Consider the following 12,222-nt stretch of genomic DNA (forward strand, 5'->3'; position numbering starts at 1 on the left):
AGTATTAGAAGAGCAACTAAATTCCAGCTGAGATGAGTGTGACATGCACTGCTGGTCCTTTCCCATTAGAAACTTGTTAATCCTTATCATCACATGTAGAATGTTTGACTTCAGCCGTTCGCTCAAGCTGTTTCCACTTTTGGCCAAGATGCAGGAAAATGAGGCCAGTGACTCTGAGCTCTGTTTTTCTGGGTCTTTAAGGAGCTTACTGTAAACAGCACACGGGAGCTGCCATAGCAAGTCTAACTCCTGACTGCAGGATACCTGTGAGGAGTTTCACTGGACAGCAAGACATCCATCAGCCAGGTCTTACCTGTAATCTAATTCATTCTATGGAGAATTGGTAACTTTGAGTTTTAAAGCGAGATTTTAATAAAGGGCAACATGGTGGCACGGTGGTTAGCACAGTTCAATTCCACCACCAGGCCGGGGTCTTTCTGTGTGGAGTTTGCATGTTCTCCCCGGGTATTCTGGCTTCCTCCCACAGTCCAAAGACATGCAGTTAGTGGGGATAGGTTAATTGGAAACACTTAATTGCCCGTAGGAGTGAATGCGGGAGCCCTGCGACAGACTGGCGACCTGTCCAGGGTGTACCCTGCCTCTTGCCCTAAGACAGCTGAGACAGGCTTCCTAAAAAAGATAAGCGGAAGCGAATGGATGGATTTTAATAAATATCCAAAGGCCTGTTTTTTAAAACTACTGAGACATTGTTTTCTGTTAACAAGGTTTGTTTGAATCTTCATACTTTGTCTTATTAAGCATCCAAAATTGCAAAGTTGCTTGGTGAACATCTGCTGCCCCTGGGTCTACTGCTGTATAGCTTTTTTTCATCATGGTTATATTAATTGTTTCTGGGAATCGTCAGCTGGTCAAGCGGAGTTTGAAAAGTTTGAAAAAATTGTGACAGAAATACTATCTAGTGTATGGCTCATCTCACTATCTTTGACCAGCTATTAAATCCTTTTATTATTCCCTGACATGAAAAATCAAGTGTGTATTTCTGCTTTATTGTGCAGTGTAAAGAATAAACAGGTGCGTGGAAAGCTGTGCAGTCTGAAACGAGTACATTTGCAGGCTTTAATCATAGGTGTTGATGTAAATTTCACACTTAAGACCAAAAGCCAGGAAAAATAGAGCGATCATGTGAAGGCAGAGGAGCAGAGGGTGAGATGCTGCAGTAACAGCAGCACAGATGACACGCCGACACCATCGGATAACTCGTGGCAGGGTTTATGTTGCTGTGGAGTCTGGTTAAATCAGTGGTAAGAGGCCGTTTGTCTGACATCTGATGAGACTCACAAATTTAAGAGGACCAAAAAAAAAAAAACCCTTCTTATTCTTACAGGTGCCAAATTTACAATATAAAAATTCTCAGAGATTAAAGTCACAAATTTGTGAGAAAAGACTAATTTTTCTTCTGTCAACGAAGCAAATGTGATGCAGTTCTTTTATTATAACTTTTTTTTCACAAATACATTACTTTATAAACTCAAATTACATCTACAGCACAGTAGTAGTGTCAGGCGCAGTGGCCCGTGGACATGGGATGGACTCAAGCGCAGATTCAAAACCGGAGGCCAGGGGTGAGGTGTAACGAAAAGAGACTTTATTTTTACAATGCTCAGAGGCTAACAGAAAGTGCAGACTAGAATCAATGAACATAAACTAGATGTCTGAGGCGAGAGAAAAATACTGTGGTGAAAACTAGATGGCAGGGATAACTGGGTGCAGGTACTGGGCAGGGAAAACTGTGGCGGGCCCGGGCACTGAAACAGAGGACAGAGCAGTCAGGGGAATCCCACAGAGGGTTGCGAGTGAATCTAAAAAATAGTACACTGAGCTGTCTTACAAGCTTGCAGGTGGGGGTTGCGTGGAGGGGGGAGGCAGGAGAGGTCCAGGTGGGTGCTGCATGCAAGGCAGGGAGGCAGGCAGGAGAAAATGGCAGCTCCAAAACGGAGAGGGGTTACCGGTGGCAGCAAACTGGTATCCAGGAGAGCTTGGTAGGTGGTTTTCAGAGGTAAAGTTGGCAGATAATCTGGCGAAGACCAGTTGAGTGCGCCGGTCATAAATACTGCTGGTCCGATTGCCATCAGGTGAGGAACAACAAAGACTCCACCCAGTGGGGAGGAGCTGATGCTGTGGAAAACCACCCAGACCACGACAAGTAGTGCATATTTTTTTCTAGTAAACCTACAAATTAAGACTTTAAATTTGTTTTTCTCCCCAAAATATTACTCTTCTAGAAAAGAAAATCACACAATTACGCAGCCATAATTTGATGACACAACTTTTGGCAGGTTGCTATTTCTGATTCAAATTGCCACATTTTCAAATAAAATTTTGAATTGTGCTCTGCACCATAAAACTAGCTCTGGTCTGCTGGTTGGCTGCAGTTTGAAAGGCCCATTTGTTTTAAGTCCCAAAGAAGGAGCGGGCAGTGGATAATAGCTGGCAGTGTGTTACCAAGTTACAATGGACAATTTTAAATGGACCATCCAACAGAAAAGTAAATGCATTATCAGAACTGCCGATGCTGGAAACATTCCTCGCAGATTTTGGTTCATATTAACATGATAGCGTCACAAAATTTCATCATCAGATCTCAGCTCTATTGGACTGACAACTGGTGACCATCTATTTGAATACAGTGAACTCATTGTCATGTTCGAGAATGTCTTCATTGGTACATTGTGTTCATAAGGGGATGGACATGATCAGCAGCAGTACTCAGGTACACTATGGGATTTTAATTGGCACTAAGTCACCTAAAGTGTGCCAAGAAGTCATTCACCAGATCATTACACCACCAGCAGCATGAACCACGGATACATAGCAGGATGGATCCATGTGTTCCTGCTGTTTCTGACCCTACCGCGTGAATATCGTCACAGAAATTAAGACTCATCAGACCAGCAAACATTTTTCCGGTCGTCTATTGTTCAGGTTTGTTGAGCCTGAGCAAATTATAGCTTCAGTTACCCTTTCTCTGCTGACAGCAATAACACCCAGTGTGGTTTTCTACTGCGGTAGGCGATCTGTTTCAAGGTTTTACCAGTTGTGCATTCAGAGATATATATCCTGGTTGAAACAACTAGTTATTTGAGTTATTGTAGCTTTCCTATCAGCTTGAAATAGTCTCCTCTGACCTCTAGCATCAACAGGGCATTTTCACCCAGAGAACTAACTCTCACTAGATACCTTCTTGTTTTCAGATCATTTTCTTTAAACCCTATAGATCATTGGGTGGGCAAATCCCTGTCGATCAGCAGATTCTGAAACACTCAGCCTGACCAGCCTGTCTGGCACCAACAACCATGTCATGTTCAAAATCACTCAAAATCATCATTCTGATACTTGATTTGAACTTCAGCAGGTCATCTTGACATTGCAGCAACTCAATGCCTAAAAGCGTTGAGTTGTTGCCATGTGATTGGCTAATTTGATATTTGTTTTTAAGTGCCATTCAAGAGGTCTAGTGTATATTTTCTATTCAACACAGTTCAAGTGAAAACGCAAGTAAGTAAGTAAGTAAAGTAATGACTACCCCTCTGTCTGCTCTGTTTCTCATCTATGTACAAAAAAGCCTGACTCCCGTGTGGGTTGCAGAACATCAAAGGGATTTTTGCACCACAATAAAAGCGTCACAGATTATTCTGTTCACAACTAGACTTTCTTAATTCTCGCACTTGCTCTGGTTCTTAGTCTGGGTTGTAATTGCTTCTCTGTTGCCAGAGGTCTCTCTTTTTGCAGTTGTTACTTACTCAGGCAGATGTTGTCGTGGAAAAAAGTGAGAAAGTCGCTGCATTGTTCCCTGTGGTTGCCACTCGCTGCGCAGGAGCACCAGGGTCCCACATTGGAGGTGGAGTTGTCAAGGTAGTTGGGAGTTATTGTGCTTCCTGTTGAGGGCAGGAGAGGTGGAAAACAACACATTTCTGTATGTTTACAGGCGTACTGAGCCAACACATCTCCTCACATTACTATCTTTACGATGCAGTGATTGAATCTGACCTTAAGCGAGCTCGCATAAAAAGGAAGCTATCTCTTTGATTTAGCCGAACTGTGCGGAATATTTAACATCTTTTTTGTTATTCAAGCTATTCCACCCATCTCCCCGTGCAACACTCTGCTCGTAAGCGCCTCATAAAAACTGCAGTTTCCAAAGAAAACCCCCCAAAAAGTTGTCTGACTGAGAAGTTTGATGTCATTCGAGCTGAATTCTGGCTGATTTAATCTTGTTACGCTTAGCCTGATTATGACCTTACTCTGATTACGATAATCAAATAAAGGCATTTACATGGCAATTTCTATCATCCCGGCATTGCCCTAATCATGTTAAGACTGAGTTATTAGTGCGTATGTAAATGTATTCATTGAGAGGGAAAGTGAAAGGAATTTAAAAAGAGGAACGGATGAAAATGGAGTGAATGTGCAGACGGGCAGGTTAGTTAGTAAGTTTTTGTACGAAGCACAATAGGCCGTGTTCTGCGCCTCTACCCAGTCCCGCTCATTGTCACGTCAGGGATAATTCTCTCAAAACAGCGGTCAATAGTTGTAATTGCACTACTTATAATGCCAACGATTTGGCTGGGCACGCTGTAGCCACATTAATCAGCACTTCATCGATTCCTAAAGCGCGCTCCTCATCACAATCCTTGATTCATTCTTTTGAGCCCTGTTCAGCGCACTTGTCTGCTCTTGGCCTTCCTCCCTCGAAAACCTTTTGTTCCCAATCTATCACCGAAGGTGGGCGAGCCGGAGCTGGTGCAGAAAGATTTAGTTCTTACCTATCAGGCCGGTGTATGCGAGCAGACATTGCCCGTAGTTCTCCTGCTTGCAGCCACTGGCACTCTGCTCGGAGGGCTGGCAATCATGCTGGAACTGTGCCCAGCGAGACCTGTGGGAGCAATAACATGCCATCCATCATTTACTTGTGCTTGGCTGCTGCACACATCATGTCAATGAGTGGTGGCCAGCGCTGGTGCTTTCTCTCATCTAACCCCAGAATGTAGGTTTGAAAACCACCACGCTCATCTACCTGCTTGTGCTCCCCGTAACAACTCCCTCTGCCCTTCAAGATCTCCCGCTCTACAGCACTTCAACCCTACTCCAGTCACCCATGGTGACATTCATCCCCCTTTATTCTTTCTTCCTTTTTTTTCTTCTCCCTGGCAGTCGTCTTCTGGAAAGCTGCCAGGCTGTAAAGAGTCAATGAGGGGCAAAGATAGGCCTTAGCTCTGCTCTCTTAATACTGTGGGTGCTGTCTGGCAGGCCTGGCCACGAGGAGATTAGACAAATATGGATCTTTCATATAAATACTTCCTCCCACAGCAGCTTTGCCTTCCCGCCTTACCTTTCCTGCCAGCCGCACAGACATCCAACCTCATCACCGTCATCGTGCGAGGCTATCGAGGCCATCATATTGCATCATTGGCATTTGCGACGGGATCCCCTCAGGGCACCACAACTCTCCACTTTGCCCTCATTTGTCATGTCATTGTAATGATGTGCGTAAAACTCATAGGCTGTGCGCTAAGTGAAGGCATCCTCCGCAGGCAGCCAGTTAATGCCGGCTGACTGGTGCGCGATTGGTGGGCCGTGCAGGGGCCTTGAGATGCTCTATCCGTCGGGGCGGCAGTGGAGAATAATGCCTGATCGATAGCCGTGACAGATGAAGCCCTTTGTCTTCCTGACATTTGAAGAGGAACTAGATTAAATGCTGGCGACCATTTGCTGTCAGTAAGAGGAGGCTGACTGGATGTTTCTGAGAACTCCGTGTTCCTGGGAGAAACACACCCTATGAATCCTAATGACCTCATAAGGCATTGTTAGTTTTCTGACTGGACGCTTTACAACCCATTTAAATTTGAATTAAATCCTTTGGTAGTCACATACATGGGGACATAAACGCCGGATAACTAAGCTTTCTCAGATGACTCACCATGCGAGGAGGGTCACTTTTTCTACAAACTATTTTCTGATCCTGACGATGTCTTCACTGCTGTTAATAAACATTTTTCCAAGCAACTTGCCAGGAAAACCATGCGTGAATCCCCAGTGAGAAAGGCTGTTTCAATAATGACTATTTCACATGGCTGCTTCACTTGGAAAATGAATGCAGAATTTAATTGAGCTAATTAAACACAGTTAATGAGTATAACAATTGCATTAATTAAACACAACTGACTAATTAAATCTAAATGAACATATCACCCTAGCCAGACACATCTTCCAAGATATACACGACACTATTTATTGTCCTGAGGGAAAGTCAGCGAGCGAGGCCACCATCAACAGAGCACTTCAAATTAAACCAGACAGCGGTGACGATGACGCCACATCTTGTACTCGGTCAGAAAAAATAAATCAACATGACACAACTTGCAACTTAGCTTGTCACCTGTCAGCAAACTCGTCAGCTTAGTCACTAATGGGACAGTAAACCCTTACAGTTTACACTCAACACCTCGTGTACTCTGGGAAAGGCGGTGAATAAAGCATGGCTCTGTTCCCTCAGTGGTCAATAAGACTGGCTGTTATTGCTCAGTGTTGACCAAATGCACCAACTGTAGAGGTAGTTATGAAGTAAACTGTAGTCGGAATCAAACTTGGCGAGCCTGTTTTGCTGTCATCAGTATTTTCGTCCAATATTCCGTCGTCTGTGCGCCTTTTGCCCGTCTTTATCTTTTTGCCTTTTATTGGCCGCTCTCAGTTATTGCTTTTTCTTTGGAACTCTGCCTAGACAACCGGCATCCTGGAGTTACCTCTTCACTGCTGACATTTCGACTGGTGTTTTGCAGCCGCCATTTAATAAAGCTGCCAGTTGAGAACCTATAAAGGGTCTGTTTGTCGAACTGGAGACTCTGACGTGCCTTTGTTCTTGCTCAGTTTCCCCCCCACAGCCTCTCGCTTGTTTTTTCTAGTAAGAGCCAGTTTTTCCAGTTATGTAAAAGGAACATTATGCATCGTTATGTGAGTTGTTTTTTTACTGGGTTCATTACTTGTTTGTTTGGGTATTATGACACTAACTGAAACCACAGCAGGTGATGTTTTCGGCACCCAACTAGAAGATGATAATGGCTTTTTTCTTATAATAATCAATTAGCCTTTTAACAGGATACAGTTGCGTTCGGCTAACTGAGCAGGGAAAGTTACATCTATGTCCACGCTGCACTGAAAACACTGAATGATTTCCATGAATCTCCAATTGTTCTTTACCACATGTCTGTTCAATTCAGTTATATTATAAATCTAAACAAAAGTGGCTTCCTTCAAAAACAAAGACCTCCCTAAGTAGCCCCAAACCTTTTGAGCAGTACAATAAATCAGGTGTTACTTTATCTTATTTTAACTGTCTTGTTTTCTTTTTAGGTGAGTGGTTGAAGGTTCTCTGGTTGAAGCGGACATCCACCCGTCCGCTCCACACCCTCAGATTTCTGCATGCAACACTTTTTCTGGGTGCACTGGCCTTGGAGCCTAGACACCAAACTTTAATTATATTGATGCTAATGATCATAAATAATAAAACTGCTCTATGTCTTCTTGATGTGTGTGTGGGGACTGTTTGCTAACACTTTAGCAAACCTCTTTTATGTGCAGCTTGTCTTTCAGCTAGTGGTCAAAAATTAATGGCTACAATTTCCATGTAAGAAACTACCGATCGCATTATTCTTCTCGTGTCCCCGCTCGGTTACTGTGTGATTGTTATGGTATTCAGGAGCCCTGTCATTTAAAATGAATCAAGCTTTAAATTTTTCATCGTAAAAAGCAGAAAGTCAAAGAGAAAAAAAAAGCTGGTGTTAAAAGCGTACGACAAGGCAAGACTCAAATAGTTTCCTCAAGAGCCGACAGATCAAAGAAGATCTGCGATGTGTCAGTAACCTCAGGCGAGTGTTTACCAACAAGTTTAACAAAAGAACTCGATAAGCTGATACAGTCTTTAAAGCCTGTTTCTCCATTTAAGTGGGAGTTTACTTTCAGCTTCTACACGTCAGATAACATTTATCTCAGTTTTAAGTCTTTGAGCATCATTTTAAAGAACGGGCACCTTCTGAATCAATCCGTTTGTCCTGGATTAGTTATTTCAAGTGTTCTGAATAAGCGTCTGAGCAGGATGTGATAACCATGACGTGAAACATTTAACAAAGTGATTTTACTTTTAGGTCAAAATATGGAAAAAGACCTTTTGTGAGCCTTTAATAGAAGCCGCAGCTGCTGAAAATGATTTTCAATTTAGTGTGAAAAGTGATGTCAACTCTAGAAATTATGTGTGAAATGTTTTTAGCAGGAGGCAGCATGTAAGACCAGATTTTTTTCTTTCACATTTCTACCTGCACACATAGTCTGCCTTGCAGATCCGCAGCTGAGCCAAACAGTTGGGCTTTTCCTTGTCTTCGTAGGAGCAGGACGGCACGATGGTTTGCCTGCGGCGCTCTGCGCAGGCTGTGTCGGTGCAGGGACAGAACAGCAGCTCGTTGGTGTATTCAGGGGGGACGCGGTCGAAGAACTTCCTCAGCGCCTTGTTGCACTTTGCTCGATTGCACGGCCCCGAGCGGGCAGACGGCTGGATGCAGGAGGAGACGTACTCCGTACGAAGCTTCTGACACGTCTCATCTATGTTACACGCCTTGGCAGCGTCCAGGCAGCGGTTCACTGTCGTCACTTCAGACTCTGAAAGGAAGAAAGAAGACACAAGTGAGCGGCAGAAAGGCTTACATCCTCGTGTGCAGAAAATCAAATCTCAAGCAATGTTTACAAATGATTTGAAGCACTAATTGGAGTTAGGATCGACTCGCCGGCCCTCACCTCTACACTCGGATGCAGAGTTGCATTTACAAGTGCAAAAAACCCCCAAAACAAAACAAAACAAAACAAAACAAAACAAAACCAAAAACCAAAAAAAAAAACAAAACAAAAAACAAACAAAACCAAACAAGATGTCTTGAAGAAGAAAATAAACCAAAATGATGATTGTATGTAACAGGCCTCCCTGTAATGAATAGAACACCATAGAACATGAATGGTGTCTAAATGTTGTATGAGTGCGGGCACTGGATGTGTTTCAGCCAAGGCCTAATGGCTGAATATTTCATTCTGCTGGGTTAATGCAGAGTGGCAGCGCTGAAAAAGCTGCTCCTCCATCTCTCCAGCCGCACAACAAGGCCTGTAATTACTGTTCCTTCCCCCCTTCATCCATCTATCCATCTCCCCAGCACTCCCTCCCTACATCTGGGCCCATTCCTCACTCACCTGACTCCCTCCTTCCCTCGCCGCTAGGGGTGGGTTTTTATAATCGATTCATCGATTAAAATCGATTCTGGCTTGGATAACGTAAAATCGATTCATTAAAATCCTGAATCGATTTTTTTAATATAAATTTATTTTGCCCGAAATGCCAGAATCTCTGGTGACATCTCACAAAATTTCAAGAACCACCAAACAGTTAAGACAGTAAATGAGAGCAGGTACACGGATTCTGCACATAGACTTAAACACACAGCGCGACCCGCGGATCAGAATCAGTGAGATGTCGCCTTTCTCACCCGACGGCACGGACACGGTCGGGGCTGAAAGCCGACAGCTTGCTGATTCTGATCTGTCGGCGGGTCCGCACTTTGTGTTCACGCCCTTTATGAGCCGATTCTAAAGCTGTTAGTTTGATCTCTCTCCAAACAATATTGACCGAACCAGCAGCAAAAGAAGATTCACATAAACATCGTCATGAATTCACTCTGACTTTTACTGTTTTGCTTCCACCGCGATGCACAGCTCTCTCTCTCTCTCTCCCTCTCTCTCCCCCTCTCTCTCTCTCTCTCTCTCTGTACTTCAAGAACAGTTTCCCTTTCTTCATTATTCGCTTGCTTGTTACGCACCAGTCTACTGTTGTTTACAGCGCTGTCAGCCGCTGTTTTTTTCCCTTTTACATTCTTCCGAAAAGAAAACCTCATTTCTGCCGTTCAATACTGAACAAATTTAAACTTTTTAAAATTATTCAAAATGCAAAACGCTTAACCGTGTCTCTAATAAAACCGCTGTAACTTCAGAGGTAATGTTCATATGTTGATTAATGGTTTTCTTTCGTTTTTGATGTACTGTAGAATATTTTTATAAAATCCCAGGCCAGGAAAATCACCTTCATGTTTTTCTGTGTTTTATCTTCAGCTACTTTGACACAAAGGCATCTGCTGTGACGCTTACACCTGTGATAAAGTCTTGCGTGTGTCAGCTTCCTTTTTATTGACACAAAAATATGTAAATGTACTGATCTGAATTATAATATTTCTGACTGTCAAAATTTCCCAGATTTAAATCGAATCGAATTAAATTGAATTAAATCGAATCGTGGATCGAATCGATTCAGGACCTTGTGAATCGGAATTGAATCGATTCTAGAAATCAGTGACGATACCCAGCCCTACTCGCCGCCCTCCTCCCTCGCTATGTGCCTGCCACCCGCGATGCCGCTATCGCCCCCACTCCATCTGTCTCGTCCCTTCCCCTGCTTAGCTCTCTCTCCCATCCATTCTTCCTCAACTTTGTCCATCTCTGCCTCCCTCAGTGCCCATGCTCCTGCTGACTTCTCGAGTAATGAGCCACCTTCTGTGGAGGCAGTGGAAACCCCTTTCATAAGCACCTTTTTTCCCCATTGTATTATTTCCCAATCCATCATTATATGTGTGCGTGTGTGTTTTTTTCCCAAGCGACCTTCCAGTCAATACGGCCATGATGACGCTCAGCTCCTCTGGCAGATAGTGCTGCTCATTAGTTTGTAAAGTGCCTGTAGTTGCGTCTCCTGGTGAGTTTGACTCTCACCAAGCTGTCATATAAAATATGAATGGCCTCAGAGAGAAGGCAAACAACCCATCGCAAAGCACAGGTTATTCCCAGCTTAACCAAGTAGCCAGCGGAGGGCAAGGGTGGAGTGCAGGTTGGAAAACTGGATCCAGTATCTGCATACTTGGGGAGGAGAATACTCCCACACGCTTGAGTGTGAAATCCTTCACGCCATGGTTTTGTAACCTGTTATTTATTCAAAGGAGGCTCGCTGAGCATGCAGCACACTTATGTGTCATGCACTCGCATCCAAAAGTTACCCACAGCCCGGCGCTGCCACCGGGCCGACTGTAGATCGAACATACCGAGGATTATTATCCAGTCTCACACCAGATTCTGTAATGTTCAGGATTACGTGTCTAAATTTTAATTACGTGGTGCCAGTCTCTCTGTGTTTGGACAGTGACACATTCAGCTGTTTTGGCACCATCCTTCTAGCACAATGGATTTGAAAAATAGAAAGCAACTGAGCGTAAAGTACCTAAGCCTTAAAGGAAAACTCCAGCATTTGTCTATGAAAATCAAAAAAAATGTGTGTCCAAAAAAAGAAAAGGAAAAAAAACCCACAATCGCAAACTGCATGCTTGAAAAAGTGACGTGGAAATGTCTGTAGTTTAAAGGATGTGAAAGAAAGAGTGGATTATGCCACGTGAAACTTCTCAACTTCTTTTGTTCTGCGGTAAGCTTTCTCGCTTTCTCTCCCTTTAAAGCCACCAGTGTCTCTGAACGTGGTCAGATCCTTATTACACAAACATCTCACAAACAGAAGCCTTTTTAAAGACCACCTTGAAATATTACACAGTATAACAATGACTGTTCAGCTGATCTGGATGGAAACACAACACAAGCATTTTCTTCTTACCTTTGCTAAGTTTTTTGGTAGCGTATGAGTGCGTGCATGTCACTTTCTGTAAACATAATAGCTCAATTCACTCACTGGGCCCACGTCCTCATTTTAGATTTGACAGCATTTTAGTGGTAAAGGTGAACGCTTGGACATGAATTGAGCTGCGGTTTGGGGGAAGGCCTCGAAGGGGACTGGCGACGGCTCCCAGGCCTGGCAGATCCACATGTACTAAATAAAGTGAAGAAGTTAAAGAATTGAAAGGGGAAGGGAGGGAGGGGCACGTAAACGAGAATGACAGCTTGCAGAACTGGGAGCACGTAGATGAGAGCCGGAGGGAGCGTGTTTGGAGGCGTGGTCCCGCTCCTGAAATTCCAATATATAATCTCCAAAAAGTTTATAATGGATTCTGATAAAACTTTGTAGGGGTGTAGAGTGGGGTCATATTAACAAGCCATTCAACTTTGCCGTAAATCCACCAAGGTCTTCAAGGAAAACAGACAAAAAGCCTCATAACTTGAAACTATCATTCTCACAGATGAGGTGTG

General features: G+C 43.6%; 1 protein-coding gene across 1 annotated transcript in view; it reads right to left on the reverse strand.

Annotated features, from left to right (window-relative positions):
- Positions 1-12,222, reverse strand: part of gfra4a (GDNF family receptor alpha 4a) — a 166,884-nt gene that overhangs the window by 14,148 nt on the left and 140,514 nt on the right. The window contains exons 4-6 of the mRNA XM_085342986.1: positions 8,328-8,667; positions 4,785-4,894; positions 3,762-3,896 (exon numbers count right to left, since the gene is read on the reverse strand). Coding sequence (XP_085199112.1) covers positions 3,762-3,896; positions 4,785-4,894; positions 8,328-8,667 — 585 coding nt within the window. The remainder of the gene's footprint in view (positions 1-3,761; positions 3,897-4,784; positions 4,895-8,327; positions 8,668-12,222) is intronic.

The sequence above is a fragment of the Diplotaxodon limnothrissa genome, linkage group LG19, assembly GCF_057381915.1.
Source record: "Diplotaxodon limnothrissa isolate DT_005_m linkage group LG19, D_limnothrissa_male_GT1.1, whole genome shotgun sequence".
Classification (NCBI taxonomy): domain Eukaryota; kingdom Metazoa; phylum Chordata; class Actinopteri; order Cichliformes; family Cichlidae; genus Diplotaxodon; species Diplotaxodon limnothrissa.